Here is a 22084-nt window from a genome sequence, read left to right as displayed (position 1 = left end):
CCTTTTATCCTCCCCCATCCCCACCCCCAAGCAAGGATGCTGCAGCTTTTCACATCTTTGCATCTCGTCAACACACTAGTGATTCCGTAAGGTTTTACAGCTGTTTGGCTTTGTACAACACAGCAGTTAGTACAATCCGTAGAAGAGTTGCCAGTGAGACTGGAATGACGTATCAATAGAAGGCACCATCATGCTCTTTACACGTTGAAAGAACTAAAACAGTAAAGTTTAGCTATGATTTTTCGCTGCACATTCATAACTGCACAGATCGAGGGCAAGAAAATTGGTGTCGAGCAGCGAGGCATCCCTGTATTGCAGTGGGGTAGATAGAAAAACTAGCGGACGTGCCACCAAACTCGAGTTCAGGGCTGTTAATGAGTTCACAATTGCTTTTGTATTTCAATTTTTAGTTCGAGAAAAAAAAAATCCATCTCCATCTGAAACTGTTTCAAACATTGTCCATTAAGGTTTACAGATGTGGGTAAACATGTCGGTCACAGCAAGTATAAGATTCAAAGCCCACATCTGGTCAGTCATCCTTCCCTGTCAGTGGACAGTGGTTGGATTTTCACCCGTCTCCTCCTGCAGTTGCCATGGCGAATGACGCTTTAAAGAGTACCCATTAGTGCATTATGATGAGTGCATGAACGCAAGTTCTTGAGCCTAGTATTTCTAAAAAGAAAAATATCAAGGCAAGCTTCTCCAATTGCACCAATTTGTTTTCCTCATTAGAATTGGGCAGAAACTTGACACATTTATAAAATAAAGCAGCCAAGTTGCACCAAAAACCCGAGGTTGTGTTTTTGTTTCTAAATGGGTGAATCTTCAGACCTTTATAATGAGTTCCAATTAAATCAAAGCCTTTTGTTTTGTTTTTTTCCAAGTCCTTATACAATGGTTTTTTTTTTGCTTAAATCCTGTTCCAAAAATAGGGAAAATGATCACTTTGATGTAACTGGTAAAAAGAAGGCTTGTTTTCACAAAGAGATGAAAAACAGGCTGTGTCACATTCCAAAGCCAAAATTAACAATAACGCAAAAAAGAGAGAGAAAACGAAGAGTATGGTGTCACCGGCGAGATATCAGGGGGTGGTGGTGCTTAGCGACGGGGTCCAGCAAACCGACCTTCACTGGGCAGTCCACCTCTCCCAGGTCCGGGACCCAGCTTCTGTGCCATGCCACCTCTGGGCGGGGGTCCCCGGGAGTCGCGGTCCCGCATCATCCCACCACCAATCATGCTCCGCGGGCCAGAGCCCCTGTCGCTGCGGCGGTTGTCCCTGCGATCATCTCCACCTCGGCGCTCCCCTTCACGAACGGCTCGCGTTTTCTTCTCTTCCACATTTAAGCGGACCTCGCCTCGGAACATGACCGGCTGTGGACACAGATTTCAGTTTTTTTAGCAGACAGCTGGATGGGAATTCCACTCAAGTTCTTAAAAAGAAATGTTCTCTGATGATGGCATTGTTTCAGATAAGTGTCAGCTCAGTGGGTCCCACCTCAAGGGTCAGAAGGACACTGGCCCAATTCCCCGCTCCAGGCTTGAGCCCATAAACCAGACTGAAACACCCAATGCAGTACTAAGGGAGCACTGCACTGTCAGAGGTACCATCTTTCAGGTGAGATGTTAAATTGAGGCCATGCCTGCTCTCGTAGGTAAATGCAAAAGACTCTACAACAGAGGAAGGGAAGTGGAGTCTTCCCCAAGTCTCCTGGGGTCATTATTTATCCTTCAACCAACACCACACTGGCCAGATTGTCGTGTGTGTTTATAATTACATAACTTTGTGGGGTCTCACTGTGCACAAAGTGGCTGTCCTGTTTCCTACATTTTAACAGCAACCCCATTTCAAAAGTGCTTCAATGGCGATAAAGCACATTTGGGGCGTCCTGAGGCTGTGGTATAAATGCAAGACTTTCTTCTTATTCTGATTATATGAGCCCTGTAGTAAAGAGCAGTCCCCTTTCTGAACTGAAGCCCAAATGGCTGCTCTTTTCAGCAGGCATGATTGGTTGAGAAGCCCCATCCAATTTACAATTATTGCAGTTTGTGGGATCTTGCTGTGTACAGTACAGATGCCACATTTGCTACATTACAACAGCAACTACACCTCAAAGGTATTTCAGTGGCTCTAAAGCAAGCTGGGATGTCCTGAGATTGCGAAAGGCACTACAGAAATTCAAATTCGTTTGCTTAGTCATTACCTTGGCACTCAAGATTCTCTGGACAGGATCTGGATCATCAAACACCACAAATCCAAAGTTGGGCAGCTTTCCCCCACTGCTCTTTGTATTAATACGGAGCTCAACCACATTGCCAAAACCTAGGCAGTGCAAAAACAGAAACAAGATTTCAACTTCCAAACGCAGCAACAAGGCTAACGATAAAAGACACTTTAGTGGGCTTGAGAAGCAGACATTAATGTCTAAATGCAACAGGTTGATACTGCTGAAAAAAAATGACATTTTTGTTTTAAGTTTTTTTGTCTTATACTCATCAGGATGTTTCACAAGAATACAACTCCAAGGGAGACAACAAATTTAAACTGTATGAGAAGGGAGTGCTGATTGGTTGGCAGGTAGACTCTGATTGGTAGAGATAATGCCATGGAGACTGCATTTGAAATGAAACGACTCAGACGGGGATTACGTGTGTCATGGATGGCCAAGCGGACAAACAAGCGAGTGCTCAAGAGGGCTGGTGCTAAGAGGAACTGCTCGAGGCAGGGATATCAAGGAAGCTCTCATATTTCAGACGTGTGATCTGAACAGGAGGGGAATGTTAGGAAAAAGAGGTAATGAGAGGTAAAACACCTGGAAAACATGCACAAGGAAGACCCCCCAAGGTGGCACGGATGGATAATATCAGAATGTGGACGGGCCTCTCTATGGGACAGGCAACGAGGGCAGCAGAGAATAGAAATCAATAGAGAAAGATTGTTCATAGTGCTGCCAACCCTCAGAAGGAGGACGGATGAAAGACGAGGAAAGATTGTGCAACAACTGAATCACAGACAGAGAAAGCATATGAACTCAGCAGGCTGTGGACAAGCTAACCTAGTTGAATATTCTCTTCCCCTGTGTACGAGTGAGCCTATTAATCACGAAGGACTTGAAACATCAACTGTTTTTCTCTCCACAGATGCTGTCAGACCTGCTGAGTTTTTCCAGCATTTTCTGTTTTTCTTTCAGCCTATAAATCACCTTGCTTTCAATCTGTCTGACAGACAATCATAAACATGACATGGTCAGGTTGATTGGTCTCGGTTTCCTTCCCTTTTCCACCCCAAATGAATAAATAACATGTTAGTAGGTCTCACTTTGATTTGGAAGTAATCTGTGGGATTTCAGGGAGCTCAGGAGCTAGGAATTTGATACACATAAGGTCACGTACAACAAAGGAGCCCAGATGTGTGCAGATGTGAAGCTGCAGCAAACTGCTCCTCAATTAAAGGTTGACAGATTGAGATTTCCAGGTTAATATATGGTAAGTTAACCTATCCATGCTCGGTATGGTCTATAGTTACCCCTGGTCACTACTCACTCATGAAGAAGTCTTTTAGTTCATTTTCATCTATGTCATGGGGCAAGTTGCCAACAAAGAGCTGGTGACTATCTGGGTAACGGATGATTCTCCGGTTCTCAACCTCATTCGATTCAATATCTCCTCGACCTGCAACACAAAATATTCTAGATTTTGACACTGATTTTAAAATTCATTTTGCATTTTAAATTTGTCATCCCATCATCCATATCAGTACAAACAGATAACCAATACTTACTTTAAAAAAGCATTTAAAAAGGCAATGCAACATTTTGGTGCTTATGAGTTATCACTCTGGCAGTTGTAGCTGAAGCTTCTCTTCGCACACTCTACTGATACCTCAGGAGTCCCATCCTCTCCCCCATCTATATACTGCAGCTTGGCAATGCCAGCCACTAACACAAGTTCGGCTTCCAGAGGTATGCCAATGAAGATCATCTCTAACATTCTATCAACTCTTGTAGCCTGCTCCTCCCCCGCCAAACAACCTCCATACTGGCATACTAATTGTCTGACATCCAGTCTTGGGTGAGTCATTAAGATTCTTCAACTAAATCTAAAGCTTTCCTTTCATCCCTTGCTGCTAACTCGATGGTGAGCACTGGCCACTCCCTCTCACTCTGCAATCCTCTTATTCTGTTTTGACACTAAGCTAGGTTCCTGACTCCAGATTTCCTCCATCACCCATTACACTGCCCCTCCAACCTTACTCCACTTGGTGCCTCGATCCTCACCGAGGCTGTCTCACCTCCAGGCTGCAGCACTCCAATCCTCTCTTGACTGGCCTTGAATCCTCCACCCTCTGTTAACTTCTGCTCACACCAAAGCTGATGCCATATCATACCATATAGCAATTTCCACTAGCCCATCACCTGACTGTGTTCACTTACACTTTAGGACCTCAACATCACATCTATAATTTTGGTTTTGGTCTAAATTTTTACTTGCTGAGACGTACAATGTTAGCATTGCAAAGTTAACATTTATTATTTCAATCCTCCAGTTTCAGTATCCTCAGGACTACACAGAGCCCTACGTAAGAGGCTTTGGCACAGTGATATTGTCACTGGACTAGTACTGCAGAGACACTGGGTAATGTTCTGGGGTCCTGGGTTTGAATCCCACCACAGCAGATGGTGAAATTTGAATTCAATAATAATCTGGAATTAAAAGTCTGATGGCGACCATGAAATCATTGCCGATTGTCATAAAAATCCAGCTGGTTCACTAATGTCCTTCAACCTACTGTCCTTACCTGGTCTGGCCTACATGTGACCCACAGCAATGTGGTTGACTCTTAAAATGCCCTCAGGACAAGGGCAATTAGGGCAAATGCTGGCATTGCCAGCGATGCCCACATCCCATGAACGAATAAAACAGTTTTGCCCCACCAAAGAACACCCTTTACAGCATCAGTGTTGACACTATCCTGTGGACACTCTCTCCCAAGCAAGATTGCCAACTTAATGCCAAAATCAGATGCTTTTATGCTGCCTAGGTACTGCACTGAGATTGTGAAATTCGTGTCACATGCAGCTAGGAGACAGAGGGGACTTGCATCATATCTGCTGAGTCTGAACCTAAGCCCAAACAAAAAAGGTGGCTAACTCATCTACCCAGTCCCCATCAGATGTCTGCTTTACTTCCCATTTTACAAATACAGCCCTAATATTACTTACGTTGAATTTACAGCACAGAAACAGGGCATCTGGCCCACAAGGTCCTTGTTGGTGTTTCTGCTCCACACAAGCCAACTGGCATCCTATTTCAGCTAATCCTGTCGTAATCGTCTATCCCTTTCTCCCACATGCATTTATCCTGCTTCCTCTTAAACGTATCCATTCTAATTGTCTCAGTCACTCCCTATGGTAGCAAGTTCCACATTCTCGCTACTCCCTGGGTAAAGAATTTCCAACTGGGTTTATTAGTAACTGTCTTCTATTGATGACCTCTAGTGTTGTTCTCCTCCACAAGTGGAAACATCTGTGTCTATCCTATCAAATCCTTTCCAAGGAAAAACAGACCTAGCCTGTTCAATCTTTGCTGATAGGTTGCAACTATCAGTTCTGGTAATCCTTATGAATCCCATACTTGGGAATCTTTCCCACTTTCACTCCTTAAAATGTTTTCAGTAAATCTGTGCCGCTCACCTGTTCTAGGTCCTCGGGACACTAACCCCAGCCTCTCCCGGGGCCGCTGGTCACGAGGCCTTGGGGGCTGCGTGAGGGCTTCCGTTTTGGCTTCAGCTCTTGGCTGGAATTAAAAGTGGGGGGGGAAGAAGAAAATAGTGAAGCCGCTACATTGGCTCAATGCAACAAGTAACGAATAAAGAGCGCACACGTTCCACACACAATGGCTCGTATTAACAACAGCTACCTGCCTATAACAAAAAGCAGTCTCCCTCTCGTAATCACACTGACATTACTTTATCAAGGGTATGCACTAACAGTAACTAACGCAAACATCTATGCTAGCAGTTCTTGTTTTTTTTTTAAATTGTTACCTAATCCAAATTGAAAAACAGACAGAATATGTAAGCTTTTCTTTTGAAGAAAAGCAATTTGAATTAATTTTTATAGATAGGCGAGTCCATTCACAGATTACCTGTGAGGCTGGTGCTTTAACAACATGGGGAGGAATTCCAGAGGAAGAAACTGTACCACTAGGAGGCAGATTTTTACTTGTCACTGAGGCCCAGGAGAAAGCCTGCAGAGAATGCAACACATACCTATGCTACTATCAAGAAATAAAGCATTCCCTCAAATATAAAAATTTCCTGAGCCTTTAAATAGGGTAAGATTGCAGTCTTGACACCTTATTGGTGCTAATTGTACAGGGCAATCGCATTTAACATGTCTACTTCATAGGTGTTACGGTCAAATTAACTTACCATTTAGTTTTAACCTTTAGTAACTATGATTTAATATTAATAAGAGAGTTAGTTTACCAATCCATACAATTTACATCATTTTGCAGTCCTGTCTATATACAAAGTAGTTTAACTTGGAAAGCACATTGGTTTTTAAATTAGACACTGACTTACAAGGACAATGTTTAAAAAGTTACACCTCCCACTAAGAATAACCTACACAATGAGGATGATTGGTATTAACCTTGGGAGCTTCCTGCGCTTGAGAAACTGGTTCGACTGGGGCAGGCGACGGAGCCTTCTCCTCCGACTCTTCTACGTTCTTCTCTGCCAGCTCGGGTTCAGGTTTTGTCTCCTCAGTTTTTGATTCAGGTTCAGGCTCAGCTTCTGCAGCTGGCTCTTCCAGGGTTTCCTCCACACCATTACTTTAAAATAAAAACACAATAGTTTAAAATTGAGACATATGTGTAGGCAACATGCCAAAAATCTGTTTAAGAAAGCCAAAATACCTTTAGAAGCCCCATACACAAAAATACTCAGCAAAGATCGGTGCACTTTGTAAATGATAATAAATTAGCATGAAGACTGCAAACCCGACACACTTGATCATAAGAACATAAGAATTAGGAGCAGGAGGAGGCCATTCTGCCCCTTGAGCCTGCTCCGTCATTCAATAAGGTCATGGCTGATCTGATTGTGGTCTCAACTCCACTTTCCTGCCTGCCCCCGATAACCCTCGACTCCCTTGTCAATCAAATATCTGCCTAACTCAGCCTTGAATATATTCAATGACCCAGCCTCCACTGCTCTCTGGGAAAGAGAATTCCAAATGTGAATGACCATCAGAGAAGTTGTGAACAAAGTGTGATGCAAAGAAAATGGAACCACGATGCAACAAAGCTACATTTTTCATAGCAACTCGGCTGGTGGGATTAAGTAATGTTAACCCACAAAACTTTCTACAAACAGCATTTGAAGCAACAATGCTACTGCCTATTTAAGTGATTTTACTTATAAAAAAAACCTGGGTTCAGCAACAACCACCAAAATGACCTACATTCCCATTACATGTTCAGCATGACCATTAGTACTAAGTCTTGGGTGCAAATTACAAACCAAAACCATCAGCCTGTTCCCTGTCCCCACTTGCCTGGATGAGTGCAGCTCCAACACAAGCAGCTGGATACTATCCAGGAAAAAGCAGCCCGCTTGATCAGCACCTCTTCCACCATCTTGAACATTCACTCCCTCCGCCACCTGCACTCCACTCCTGCAGTGTGTAGCATCTACAAGATGCACTGCAGCAACTAGCCAATGCTCCTTATAACAGCACTTTCCAAACCCATGATCTCGACCAGCCAGAAGAACAAGGGCAGTGTGCGATTGTGAACACTATCACCTGTAAGCTCCCCTACCAAGTCACTCACCATCCTGACTTGGAAAAATATCGCCATTCCTTCACTGTCACTGTGTCAAAATCCTGGAACTCCCTCCCTAACAGCACTGTGGGTGTACCTACACCACACGGACTGCAGCAGTTCAAGGAGGCAGCTCACCACCACCTTCTCAAGGGCAATTAGGGATGGGTAATAAATACTGGCCTTACCAGCCACGTGCACATGCCCGGAATGAATATAAAAGGCTATAGCATGGCAAAATACAGAAATGCTGTACATTAGACTGATTCAGCAGGCCAGAAACTTCTAAGGAAGTGATAGGTTTTCACCGCCCCACATGGTTTGGCATTTGGAGCATTAGTGTTAACACTGACCACCAATGCCATTCAAAGACTCCTGCAAAAATTATCCTAAGAATATAAGGAACAGGAGTAGAGCCATAGAGCTCGTCGAGCCTGCTCTGCCATTCAATGTGATCAAGGCTGATCCTCTCCCTCAACTCCACTTTCCTGCCTCCCCCCCATTTCCCTTGATTCCCTCAGAGACCAAAAATCTGTCTATTTCAGCCTTAACGATATTCTGTTGTGGAGCATCCATCTGGGTAGAGCATTCCAGAGATTCACAAGCCTCAGGGCAAAAAAACAATTCTCATCTCAGTCCTAAATGATCGACCTCTTATCCTGAAAACGTGTCCCAAATCCTGTTGCACGATACCTTTGGGTTGCTACAAAAAGGATGGCAGGTGAGACAGACAATAAACACCTGAAAAGAATTGGAATGATTCCAGTAGTAAGTAAATGATCTCATTTTTATGAGTTTGTTTCAGGTCAGTGACCTTTCATCAGGACTGATGGAAGATTACTGACCCGAAACGTTAACCCTGTTTCTCGCTCCACAGCTGCTGCTGGGCCTGAGCATTCCTAGCAATTTTCTGCTTTTATTTCAGATTCCCGGCACCCACGGTATTTTACTTTTCTATCTAATTTTCATTGTTGTCTTCAGCTGTAGTCACTGTTCTTGTACAATGAATTTGTGAGATTTGGTACTTACCTGGCAGCGTGAGCATCATAGTACGTATTACTGGTATTTTCCTGCACAGGTTCAGGGGACAGTTGACGTTCTTCTGGTTCTTCCTCCACTTCCTCTTCAGATTCTGAAACAGCAAACTGACTCAATGAGCAGATCAACTAACTCAGGCATTCATTTCAAGATTAACAAAACTTCTAAATGGTTATGCTTTGAACAGATGCCAACTTCCCAACAAGTTAAGCGGTGTAGTGCAAATAACCTTCGGGAGTTACAGGGCTCCTGATGTGAAATAATAAATTTAGACAGGCTAGATTCCTCGTCCAGAGCAAACATCTCCCACTCGAGCAGCACTGGAAAGTACTTTGTGGTTCCACTCCTGTTTAACTGAGTCACTCAGTGCAGAGGAATAGGACCACAACCGCTAGACAGAGAGAGACTCGGTGCCGCACGGTGTTGGGGTGGATGTAGAGAGGAAAGACCCAAGATGCTGAGAGTCAAGGCGAAAGCATAGAGACATACGAGCGGAAAGGAGGGGAGCAAGTACATAGTAAAGGCAATGTTTAATTATGCATAGATGGGATATGGGGGAAATGCAAGATAGGTCACACTGAAAATGTGGATGCAAAAGGGAGGGAATATGCCTGGGCCTGGGACAAGTGATGAGAGGCGCCCCAGACAGAGAACAGTGACCACGCAAGACAGCACACAGGCAGAGAGCTTGGGGGAGCAGCTCTTCAGTTCAAAGATTGAGAAATACAAAAAACACAAGAGTCAAACTTTCTCTACTTCATCCCACCCAGTGTTGGATTTCAGAAGTGGGAAAAGTTTAATTTTCACCTTTCAGAACCCAAGACAGCGCTGATTTTAATTTGTGAAGAGCGACTGGGTGACTGGTAATGACCCAACCCCACTATGTGACCCAGCGCACCAGCTGCCTGCCGCTGTGAGCTGTGGTCACTAAACAGGAAGTTCTGTTATAGCTCGTCATGGGTGGGATGGTAGGAAGCTGAGAGATTATTCCCGCTCCTCCCCATGAGAAGGAAGTTATTGAGCCATGGGTGGTACCCAGCAGTTCCTGGAAGAGCCGCTGAGGCTCACTTACAGCTGCACAGATGCATTACATACGTGCGAAACGCATGCTCTGTCCTATATAGTTTGGGAATTTAGCTGGCAGAGGAGTGAGGGGGTGCTCTTCTGTACGTCACAGGACTTCAATCAGCATATTACAAGATGCCTCGTGTCTGAAAAAGGAGAACTCTCAGGCCCGCCCATCTCATAACGCTACTCAAACTCTTTCGAGTTATCAACAGTCACAGATTGCAACTCTTTCAAGTACAATCACAGTTCTTGGTTTCCGGGAGTGGGACATGAACCCACAACCCTCTGGTTCAAAGGCGAGGGTGCGATGAACTGAGCCACAGCTGACACCAAGCTATAACACTACTCAAGGTGGAGCCAAATAAACAGGGCTGTAATTGATCCATTGTCAATTTTCAGCTCACACTCGGTTTGCACTCAGCGAGGTGAGTTAAACCAGCCCCAAATGTTTCTAAAAAATGAGTCAAGAAAAGCCTGCAACTGACACTCTGGGTTGGAATGCAATAAAATTGACATCAAAAAGCCGGTAGCAATACAAACAACAAATATTTCGACCCTCAGATTAATCTGTGTTGGGCAATGTGCCTCCTTAATTTATTACCTTCTTCCAATTCTGCGTCCGAATCGAACACTTCATCCTGGTAGCGGAATATATCGTTATGGACGTAGAATTTGTTTGGAACAGAACCCTGTTTATTTTTAAAAACAACAACAGGATCAAGTTAACCTCCGTGAATATAGCAATAACCCTGTCTTTAGTGGTCTTAGCCATTGAGTAATTATAGTAAAGTCCATCACACATCTGTACAAATCACTCTCAATGCATTTCCAACTTAACCCTTATTAAACAGTCCTCTCAACAAACTTGAATAATGCAATATAGTTTTACCAAATTCCATTCCGAAAGGGAAGCCTTCAAATGGTGCAAGAAAATTACAATCAGGACTTCAGCATTCAAAAAAAAAACTGAGTAGATCGATTTTTAAAAATTGCATGGGAATAACCTAGTTATTAAAGTGAACACTGCAAGGCTTCAACATATCTGGAGCAGGAGAGTCGTTGTTATTGTTGGACTAGGGGATAAGCCCCAGTATATGTTCCTTCCTCTCTCCCTCAGTTAGTTCATTTATATCTTGTCAACTAAGAATCAGGACCATTGTGTATAGTCATTACATATTCATAGTTTGAACCTTAAACTCCCTGCAGGTTCAGTGAAATAACAGCTATCCAGGCCTCTGACTGTTTTAAGTTTTAGCCAAATCCAGTGACGCTGTAATAGCAAGAAAAATACACATGTCATTACTGTGATGCTACTTCCGTTCTCTGTGTCTTCTGCTGCGCTGTCTCATTTCCCCCCCTGCCTTTTAAATGTTTATAATGTACTCTTTTCCAAGGAAAACCAGGCATCATAAGCCTCTGCCTATAATTGCCTCTGGTTGTACATTTGGGAGAGAGAAGAAAACTTTTCTGTCTCCAGCTAAAATTAATCAAAGGCTTAGAGGCCAACAACCCTTGAAATCTAACTACCTAGTAAGCCTCCCCATTGTGCAGGTTGCAGGAACTGCCCAACATTACAACGTTGACTGCATTTTTAAAGTATTTTGTTGGCTGTATAGTGCTTTGGGACATGTTGATGTCATGTGTTATGTAAATGTAAGTTGTTCTCTTTTGCTTTTACATGGAAACGTACATACTACCATGTTAATAAAATGCCAGGTCCTCATTGAATGCAATAATTGAATGGTTAGCATATGTTTTTTGGAATTCTCTACCTCAGAAAGCTGTGGGTGCTTATATTCGAGAGAGAGAGAGAGAGAGAGAGAGATGAATAGATTTTTGGACAGTAAAGGGGAAAAAAGGATATGGAGACAGTGCAGAAGGTGGAGTTGAGGTAGAAGATTAGCCACGATTCTGTTGAATGACGGAGCAGGCTCGAAAGACTGCACAGCCTACTCCAGCTCTGAATTCTTCTGTATTCGAGCACAGTGAATTCAGCATCAATTCGCACTGCCTTGCAACATCAACTCTAAGGACAAATAATTGTTATTATCAACTTACCTCTGGTGCCAAGACAAAAGTCTGCATGAACTTCCTCATTGGCCGACCACTGTTTGACAACTCTCCCATCACCTGTACCACCACCCCATCACTTAGTGTAGCATGTGCATCCACATGGCGAATCTTTGTATGGCAATCACTAAACTGAAGGGACATGACCTTTTTGTGGATTTCCTACAAAAAGATTGAAGAACAATTTAGAACTGACACCATATTTTACAAGCATTTGGAAATCTGACTGTTGCTTTGTTCTAAATTATGATTCAAATTTTTTTTTTATATATTTAAGCAGACTTAAAATTAACAATTCTTAAGCAAATTTTTTAAAACTCCATCGCACCATTAACAGAAATAGGAATGTTAATAAGGATTTTTAGGGGAAAATAATACACTGGTCAGCTGGGTGGTGTAGCAGGTTTATATACTACCTTCCCATCAAAAGTCTTCATTCAGATTCAGCCCAGATTAGGGATGAAATTTATAGTTAGAAGAGATCTCTCTTCATCAGCTGCATTCCACCGTATCAACATCCTACTCTCAGGCCACTGAGAGCATTCAGACCCCACACGAATAACCTGGGATCAAGGAGCTAGTTCCCCATATTTGCATTGAGACGACTTGCTCTCCATAATGCACAGCGAAGCTCAGTGTGTACAACAATCAAGTGTAAAAGTTAAATGGCGGGGTTGGCTAAGACATGGAAGTCAGGAAGGAAAAGATGCACAAACAAGTGACGTATATTAAGTTGGTTGTTTTTGGGTAGTACCAACCTTCATACCAATCTAACTTAGAATAATGGGCACTACTATCCCATGGGCCAGGGAACAATGAAATACTGGCAAAATCAAGATGGTTCAGGTATGAAGTCCTCCACCCCCAAATTCCTGCTCTTCCTACTATGAAAGGTTAAGGGTCTGGAATGCTCTGCCTGAAAGTATGTCAGAGGCAGATTCAGCTGAAGCATTCAAAAGGGAATTAAACTGTTATCTAAAATGGAAAAGTGTGCAGGGTTAAGGGCAGAAGGTGGGGGAATGGCACTAAGTGAATTGCTCATTCGGAGAGCTGGTGCAGACACAATGGGTCAAATGGCCTCCTGCATTGTAAAATTCTGTGATTGCGGGTGATTCTATACAAGAACTTGGGCGTGCAGAAAAAGCTCTCTGTGAAATTAAGGATATAAATGCAAGGTGAAAGAAGAGCAACACTTGGCCCTAGCCTCCTTGGACTAGGGGAAGAGGGTGGAAGTTGGCTTGTATTCCTGTGCTGACCACTGACAACAATTGCTATTGTAAGATTGAGGGTGGATGGACAGAAAATTGGGCTGCAGGAGAGAAATGGAGCAAGAGTAGCAAAATTTGAGAAGGGTATGGATCTAACATATACACGGGGAGGGGAGTGAAGAATGTGGCTGTTTTGTTTATTTGATATCTTGGATAGTACATCTCGAGCATGTGGGGGAAAGAGTTGCTGTGTATAGATAAAAATCTGACCTGTGCACAAATACAATACTATATCTGTGTACAGTATTATACAAATCATAGAAAAGCCATCCCAATGTTACAACCTTCCAAACAACATAACATTACACTTTGATATTAATACCAAAATACCTTGCTTGCAAGAAACAAAGCATCATGAATACTTACAGCTTGGCCATAAACCGCTTCAGCAGGCTTTCCATTGCCATCCAATCCACCATGAACATAAGATGAGGTCCTACCATAAAACCTGGAGACACAAGTATCCCAAGCAAAACTAACCATTAATAAGTAATCCTGGAAAGATTTATTCTGAATGCTTATCAGCAGCTCTAGACATTGCAACACCAAGAGGAAGTATTCATACTGTAAATGTGCTTCTTGGCAATCTTGGATTGTAATACATTCAGACACCTCTAAATGATAAGTTAGTACATCAACAGACTGAGAACAGGTGTTAAGTCTACAAACAAAAGTTGCACAGAATTCATTGGAGCTCGCTGCCCAAGAGGGGAAATCGATCAATGATTTCAAAAGGAAATTGGATGAGTGCTTAAGGAGAATAAGCCTGTTGGGCAAGGGGGAAAGGGCAGGGGAATGGGGCTGACTGGATTTTTCTACAAAGAGCCAGCATGGACTCAACAGACTGAATGGGCATTACGATTGTATAACATTAGAAGACCCAGCAACAAATACCATTCAAACTCTCAGAAGCCTCTGTGAAAACTAACATACACAAATGAGACGAGAAAAATTGAAGAACATGCTGGAAATACACTCAAAAATCATACTTGTGGACCAAAGGCAACATTTTTGCGGGGGTGGTGGGCTGGGGGGGGGGGGGGGCTGTGAAACTGAAGCATTCCAATCAATTTTGTTACAGTTGTGAGGTTTATATGATTTTGCTTTAGAATTATATCTGTTGGTTTATAAGTGAGTTCTATTTGTGGACTGTATCTTTAAATTTCAGGTAAATAAAAGAGGTCATGTGACCTGTGATGGAGTCTACAGTAAATCTGTGTGCTTTAATTGCTAAAGATTAAAGACAGAATCAGATTATTTGATTGAGATGGAGATACCGGGTGTTTACATTTAGGACCTGCTGCTATTGTCTCCAAGTCCACAATGAGGCGACCCCAAGTCTCCTTAGACCCAGAAAGGTGTTATCGCTATCAAGTTGTAAACGGTTACCTATCTCTTTGTTTCCAAGAGGAAAGGCTGTTGCGATCAGTGATAGCAGATTAGTATTTCTAGTTGGATACAAAGCTAACGCGTTTCCCGTTGCCATGGAGAAAGGGACAGAGGAAGACATTTTGAGATCAGGTTACAGGCTTCACTAAGAACTCCCAACTGCATATTGTGTGGTGGACTACTACTACAGGGTCAACATTTCCTCTGCTTAAGGTGCAGGCCTGGCTAACATCTATCTTTTACTCTCCTCCTCTTAGGTTTCTCGCAGAACACACAAGACCAAAACCGCAACTGCCCTCTCTGTGATATTTCTTCATAAGAAAGTGCGCACAGGAAAGCGACATGGAATCTGGTGCTTCATTAGGAGCGACGAGACTTGGGAGGCAAGATGGGATTCCAGTTCCCAGAACTAACCTCCACCTAGTGAGCTTTGCATTTTGATTTTAATTAAATCGCAGTCAAATGGATGTTATGTAAAGTTGGAACTATTGCCAGGCAAATCCACTAATTTCCAAACTCTTGGCAGCACCTCAATTCTGCTCAGTCAGGAACAATGAGTTTTACGGTTGATTTCTGTGCAATAGTGCAATCCCAAAACAAATCCTCATAGATGAACAGAACAGAAGTCCCTCGTGAATTGAATGTGTGTGGCCTCAATTATACTTGCAGCCATTTGCTGAATTTTTGCAAGTCAAATTCATTATCCATGCGCCAGCTTTTTGATAAACTAACCTGACACAATGACCAGTGTGGAAACAGAAAAGGGGAAAAGGAACGAGTCACTGGTCTACTCGAAGTTTGTACAAACAAGGGCCTGATCAACAAAAAGCACCACATCAGAAAGAGCCTGGGTTTACAATGGGTGTCATACTGGTATCAGGTCACTTTTAATGGTGATTGGGAGCCAGATTCTTGGACAAATTCAACCTCCTTCTACTACTAAAACTAGCTATTAAGAAAAGGGCAGGTAGCATTGCTGAACTACATTCAGTAATATTCTATTACAAATTTCAGGCCAAATTATAAGATTTAATACTTCCTCCATTAACTAATGAAGACAGCACTCTGTCACATTAGTGAAATTATAAGTACAGTGCTTTCAAACACAATGTTTGCAACGTCATTCTACCTTTAGTAAAACAAATAGAACACTCCCATTCTCAACCTCCAACTCAACAAAATGATAGCTGAGAATAGAATCAACTCAAACTATGGCTATCTGCTCAATTACAACACTTACGTAACATGTCTAAAACTACCAACAGGAGATGTTGGCGTCAGATGCTAGTAACAGTGCAATTGAGAAGATGGGACCAAGCAGATGACACAGGGACATAGTAATGGCATTAAAACATTCTTCAACAGCGTTTTTCTTACTAGACTGCAGATTTTCTCTTTGTGCTTAGGGCCTATATCATCTAGTCTGAACAGGCAAGGCATTTGCATAAACCTCACAGGACTGTCTGCAATGTGCTGTTGTTCAAACTTACGCAACAAGTTGTGATCATCGGGAACGCACAGAATGAATGGGTGGTAGATGCAGGTTCAAAAATAACTTTCAAAAGAGGGATTTGATAAAAACTCGAAAATGAAAAAAATTGCAAGGTTACGGGGGAAGAGCAGGGAGAGTAGGAATAACTGCAAATCTCTTTTGAAGGGCTGGCACAGGAATGGTGGGATGAATGGTCTCCTTCTGCATTGCATTTTTCTATGATTCTATTGGGATTTGTTAACTTTAGTAATGGTAAAGAGCTGTGTCACTTGTGTAAAACGTCAACATCTATATGAATGATTTCACTTATCCTCTTAAACTGCCCAGTTTAACAGTATTAATATGCTCAGGTCTAAGCAGCTGCTAATCATATACACTGGAAAAGTGACATAAGGAGGACAGCAACAGCAAACTTCACTTAATGAGGGCTGGGCGATGCCAGTCTCTGTGAACAGCAGCTTTTCCATGAGTAAAATCTCTCGAGCCTGGAAAGCATCTGGGCGGCCACTGGTTTAAACACAAAACAGTGACCACAGCTCTCAGTAGAATCATATAAGACGTGGTAATTCAGCCCATTGTGCCTGTGCTGGCTATCTGACAGAGTTATCCAATTAAATTTAGATTCTGGATAAGCAGTTACAATACAGATCCAAATTATCATTAGTCCCAATTCAAGATTTTCCTGCTTGGGTACCACTTGATTACCTATTCATGCCAGAGATGCCACTTTTTAATAACATGTTGTACAATGTCATCAGGCAAGGTTAATCCTCAAAGGGAGTAACAAACAGCAACAAGCAGCCCAATCAAAGTTCTTATGATTTTCTCTCAACCAAACTTGGAGGAAATGTGCACAGTTTTGGTCTCCATAAAGTAAAAGGATTAGGGACATGAAAGCAGGTACAAAAAAACTGACTTACAAGGATGAAACCAGAACTGAGTTTGGGGAGGCGGTCACAGCGGTATTGTCACTGGACTAGTAATCCAGAGACCCAGGGTAGTGCCCTGGGGGCCTGAGTTCGAATCCCGGCACGGCAGATGGTGAAATTTGAATTCAATAAAAATTAAAAGTCTAATGATGACCATGGAACCATTGTCAATTGTTGTAAAAACCCATCTAGCTCACTAATGTCCTTTAGGGAAGGAAATCTGCCATCCTTACCCGGTCTGGCCTACATGTGGCCTCCAGGCTCACAGCAGCGTGGTTGACTTTTAAATGCCCTTTGAACAAGGACAATGAGAGATGGGCAAAAAATGCTGGCCTAGCCAGCAATACCCATGAACAAATTTTAAAAATCTTGTCAGAAAAGAATAGGTTGAGATCTTTAAGATAATGAAAAAAATTGATAGGGTAGAGATAGAGAAAATGTTTCTGCTGATGACATCATAAATTTAAGATAGTAATTAATAAATAAAGCAAATTCAGGAGAAACTTCTTTACACAGGGTGCTGAGAAAGCAAAACTTGCTACCACACTAGTAGTTGTAGTTGTAGGAAGTAGTTGAGGCAAATATCATAGATCCATTTAAAAGGGAAGCTAGGTAAGCACATTTGGGAAAAACAAATTGAAGGATTTTTGGATGGGATGAGATGAGACTGGGTAGGAGGAGGCTCCTGTGGAGCATAAATGGGGGTGTACATCAATTGGGGATCAAAAGGCCTTTCTCTGTGCTGGCAAACCCAATGTAAATGCAAATAGGAAACACTTCAACTTCTGGATAAATATAAGGTTTCAGAAGAATAATTACCTACTTTAAAAATCACGGGTTGCATTATATATATTTATCAAATATTTTATATATCCAATAAAATTGAATTTAGCAATTAAGAACACAGCAATGCCGACAAGCACACTCATTGGGTATGGTGATCAAGGTCAGTATGACAAGCAGCAAGTTACTGACAGCATTTAAGTACCTATTCTACCTAATGTGTGGTGTTTTACTGTCAATGCTGGAGCTGAAAACAATTACTTGGGCCAGGGAGGAGCTCAGTTCCATGGACATTTTGGCATTCTGTTTTATACAGAAGCCTTTTGCAGTAATTCCAGTCAGAATGGTGGTTAAACTGTAAAAAGTAATTACCTGTGCAAGAAGTCTGGTGCCTTGTTCAGCAAAGTGTAGTACTGCCTCACAAACTCCCGCCCTACAAGCAGGGGACTTGGCTTCTCCATCACCATTTCTTTGGTACACAATGTTGCTTTCTGAAGAAGGGAGTAAAAAAGTGTTAATTACTTACTTCCTTAGATAAAGGCTAGTAACAAATGAGCAAGAATAATCACCACTACATTCTCCCACCCTCACCTGAAGCCCAATCCAGAAATACATTAGGGGGTAAAGAAAACAACAGCACCCTGTGTGAGCACTGTACAATGCTCCAATTTGTAACACTAACTTTAAAAGGCAAACACACATGTAGCAAATCATGCTCTTTTCAGCAACAATGCAACTGTCTCGCAAAGCAAGTCTGAATTTGATACTTTTTAAATCAAAAATGATGTCATCTGAATTAATTAACAATTTGGTAATACAGTGATACACAAATTTGAATCAGGCAACTTTGAGTGCTCTGAGGTAAGTACTCCACTCGCTGGAATTTAGCAACAATTTTTCTCAAACTTTACTCCAACATCTGTCCATGACCTCAATCAGATACCATCTTTGACAACACGGCAATAAGCACTATCAAAATGAAATGGTACAAGGGGAAAGCAGATTACATCAACTGAACTACAGAGCAGGACATCAGTTTGGAATGTACCCGCAGATGTGAAGTACACACATAAAAGTATCAGTGTTTTAACTCCTGACCAAGAGAGAAGTAACCTCTACACATTAAGGGGTTGTGTAATTATCATTTCACTTGTCACGTTGGTGACACCCTCATATTAAAGGCACAACTTACAATACAGACCCCAGAAATGAGTTGGCAGAATTGGGCGCCAGCAAAATTTTGTCAACTCATTTTGGTCTTACTTTCAAATAAGTTGTGACGTTTAACCTATTTTAATCTTTGTTTTGTGTGGGGATTGGAGTTGGGTTGATGACTCCATTACTTCAACAAATAAATTATAAGCTAGGGCTAATTTATGAAAATAAATCATTTCAGAGATTGATTTTCTTTTGCTGTGGACTGAATTCCCAACCATATAAAAAAATACAGACCCAAGTCTCCGCGAAGCTACACAGGATACCAAATAAATACTGTTACTACTGAGGAAGAAGTGATTTCCCCACCATTAGCCGGAATTGCAACATCAGCCTCGAGGATGTAAACAATTCGCATCGGCATACGGTAGTGAAACATCTAAATGCCCTACAAAGGAGCGTAATCAAACAAAAATATGGTCAAAAATAGATTTTGATACTGGATATACTGACTGAGAAAATCAAGTGCTGTATGTTTCATACCAGCTCCCCGCAACTTTTAATTTAAAAATTAAAAGGGGCTTAGGCAGCAGAACATGGCCATTCAGTCCTGTGCTTGCTCTTTGAAAGAGGTAGCCAATTAATTACATTCCCCTATTCTTTTCCCATAGTTCCAGCATTTTTATTCCTTTATCTGTATCTCTCAAATTCTCTTTTGAATGTTAATACTGAATTTGCTTCCACTGTTCTTTCTGATCATTCCAATCTTAACTCACTGCATAAAAACTATTCAACTCTTCTCACCTTTTTACTGATTCTTTCGCTGATTATCTTAAATTTTTGTCTTGTGTGCACTTTCCAAACAGTCTCTCTTTGCTTACTCTAGCAAACCCCTCACAGCTTAAAACACCTCAATTAAGATTCCCATTAAACTTTGCTGCTCTAAGAACAACCCCAACTTCTCCAGTAATAAAAACAGAAAGTGCTGGAAATACTCAGCAGGTCTGGCAGCATCTGTGGAAAGAGAAGCAGAGTTAATGTTTTGAGTTGAACACGGCTCTTCCTCAGGACTGGCTTCTCTCGGTAACTGAAGTCCCTCAACTCTCTATAATCCTGCAAAACACGACTGACTTAACATCGAACCTACAGCACCGAAACAGGCCATTCAGCCCGAGCATGCTCCAAACAAGCCTCTTCCCACACAAAAACAGAATTACCTGGAAAAACTCAGCAAGTCTGGCAGCATCGGCGGAGAAGAAATCAGTTAACGTTTCGAGCCTTCATGGCCCTTCGGCAGAACTGGAGCATAGTTAGAAGAAAGGAGAAATATAAACTGGTTTAAGGTGGGGGGGGGGGGGGGGGGGGTGGGGAGAGAGACATTGAGGGTGTGATGATTGTGGAGATGAGCAGTTAATCAAAAGATGTCACAGACAAAAGGGTCAAAGAGGTGTTGAAGGTGGTGGTCTTTGTCTGAGAAAAGTGCTAATTAAGGATGGAAGACAGGATATTCAAAGTACAGCTCTAGTGGGGGTGGGGTGGCAAGACTAGAGGTTTTAGTTTTAGATTTAAAAATAATGGAAATAGGTGGGGAAAGAAGAATCTATATAAATTATTGGAAAAAAAAGCGGGTGGGGGGGAAAAGAAACGGGGTGGGGATGGGGGGGAGGGGGAGTTTAAGATCTAAAGTTGTTGAATTCAATATTCAGCCCAGAGGGCTGTAAAGTGCCTAGTCGGAAGATGAGTGCCTCTTCCCACCCCCTCTTCACCTCATCTTCTATTCCTTTCTCTTTCCTGTTGTTTATCCGGCTTCCCCTTAAATTGATCGATGCTGTTCACCTCCACCGCTCCCTGTGGGAGTGAGTTCCACATTCTCACCGCTCTCAGGGTAAAGGAGTTTCTCCTGAATTCCCCATTGGATTGATCCTTACATTTATAGCCCCATGTTCTGGTCTCTGGGACATTTTCTCTGATCTTTCACAGTCTGAAAGAAGCCCCATCAAACTCCCAGCCCCTGTGGCCGCTCCTGCCGCTGTAGGTAACTGTTTGATGGTGTTTCTATCAATGGAGGTTTATATAATCCCAGACACGGGGGGAGGCTGTAATCTCCCTCTCAGGCCCCGGGACAATGGCGCCTCCGCCCTCACACCCCTGGGCCGGGGGACCAATCACTGGGGGCCGAGGCTCCACTGGCTGAGAGGCCGGCTCTGCTCTGCCCTGCCCTGGGGCCCCAGCGGCCTCTCTCTCTCTCCCCCCCCCACAACCCCTCTCCTCTCCCCGCTCCCCCAGTACCTGCGGGATCCGAGGGAGAAGCGGCGGCTCCGGGAGTCTGCCCTTGCCGTGTGCGTCAGCCGGAAGGGTCCGGGCGGCGCGGTGTCTCCCTCTATCCGGTCCCCCCGGCCTCGGGGGTGTCTCCCTCTATCCGGTCCCCCCGCCCGGCCCCGCGGTGTCTCCCTCTATCCGGTCCCCCCGGCCTCGGGGGTGTCTCCCTCTATCCGGTCCCCCCGCCCGGCCCCGCGGTGTCTCCCTCTATCCGGTCCCCCCGGCCTCGGTGGTGTCTCCCTCTATCCGGTCCCCCCGGCCTCGGAGGTGTCACCCTCTATCCGGTCCCCCCTGGCCTCGTGGGTGTCTCCCTTAATCCGGTCCCCCCGCCCGGCCCCGCGGTGTCTCCCTCTATCCGGTCCCCCCGGCCACGGGAGTGTCTCCCTCTATCCGGTCCCCCCCGCCCGGCCCCGCGGTGTCTCCCTCTATCCGGTCCCCCCCGCCCGGCCCCGCGGTGTCCGCCTCTATCCGGTCCGGGCGGACATGGTGCCGCTCGCCCCTGCAGTGCAGGCCAGGGAACCCCGCTCTGCAGACCTCGCTCTTCCATTGGCCAGTTGCCAAGAGCGGCCATTAACGTCACGGCAGCCAGGAATGCGGCTGCGTGACGCAATGACGGGGACCCGTTAGGCCCCGCCTACCCTGAGGACGACAAGAACTGCATTTCCATAGCGCCTTCCTCACAGCTCAAGGGGGATAAGTCTCTGTAGATGGTAAATGGCAGCCATTGGTGCACAGCAAGATCCCAC

General features: G+C 43.5%; 1 protein-coding gene across 2 annotated transcripts; it reads right to left on the bottom strand.

Annotated features, from left to right (window-relative positions):
* Positions 1-66: 66 nt before the first annotated feature.
* g3bp2a (G3BP stress granule assembly factor 2a) lies at positions 67-21442 on the bottom strand. Of its 2 annotated transcripts, XM_078566383.1 has the most exons (12): positions 21309-21442; positions 18237-18355; positions 13638-13719; positions 11992-12165; positions 10535-10622; positions 8857-8959; positions 6654-6834; positions 6145-6246; positions 5691-5793; positions 3541-3669; positions 2202-2320; positions 67-1371 (listed from the first exon to the last, which is right to left on the bottom strand). In XM_078566383.1, the coding sequence occupies exons 2-12, from the start codon at positions 18329-18331 to the stop codon at positions 1099-1101; spliced, it is 1449 nt and encodes a 482-aa protein (XP_078422509.1). In that variant the 5' UTR covers positions 18332-18355; positions 21309-21442; the 3' UTR covers positions 67-1098. The 2 variants fall into 2 exon arrangements, with proteins under 2 accessions (XP_078422509.1, XP_078422580.1); XM_078566454.1 differs by lacking the exon at positions 6145-6246.
* Between the last annotated feature and the right edge of the window lie 642 nt (positions 21443-22084).

Source organism: Cetorhinus maximus, chromosome 1 (assembly GCF_964194155.1).
Source record: "Cetorhinus maximus chromosome 1, sCetMax3.hap1.1, whole genome shotgun sequence".
NCBI classification, from domain to species: domain Eukaryota; kingdom Metazoa; phylum Chordata; class Chondrichthyes; order Lamniformes; family Cetorhinidae; genus Cetorhinus; species Cetorhinus maximus.
This window is presented reverse-complemented; position numbering and strand designations above follow the sequence as displayed.

Coding starts and splice junctions, on each gene's coding strand:
- g3bp2a (XM_078566383.1), bottom strand. CDS start 18,331: ATGGTGATGGAGAAGCCAAGTCCCCTGCTTGTAGGGCGGGAGTTTGTG. Junction 13,720..18,236: donor GCACCAGACTTCTTGCACAG/GTAATTACTTTT, acceptor TTGTGTCTCCAG/GTTTTATGGTAGGACCTCAT. Junction 6,247..6,653: donor AAGCGCAGGAAGCTCCCAAG/GTTAATACCAAT, acceptor CATTCTCTGCAG/GCTTTCTCCTGGGCCTCAGT.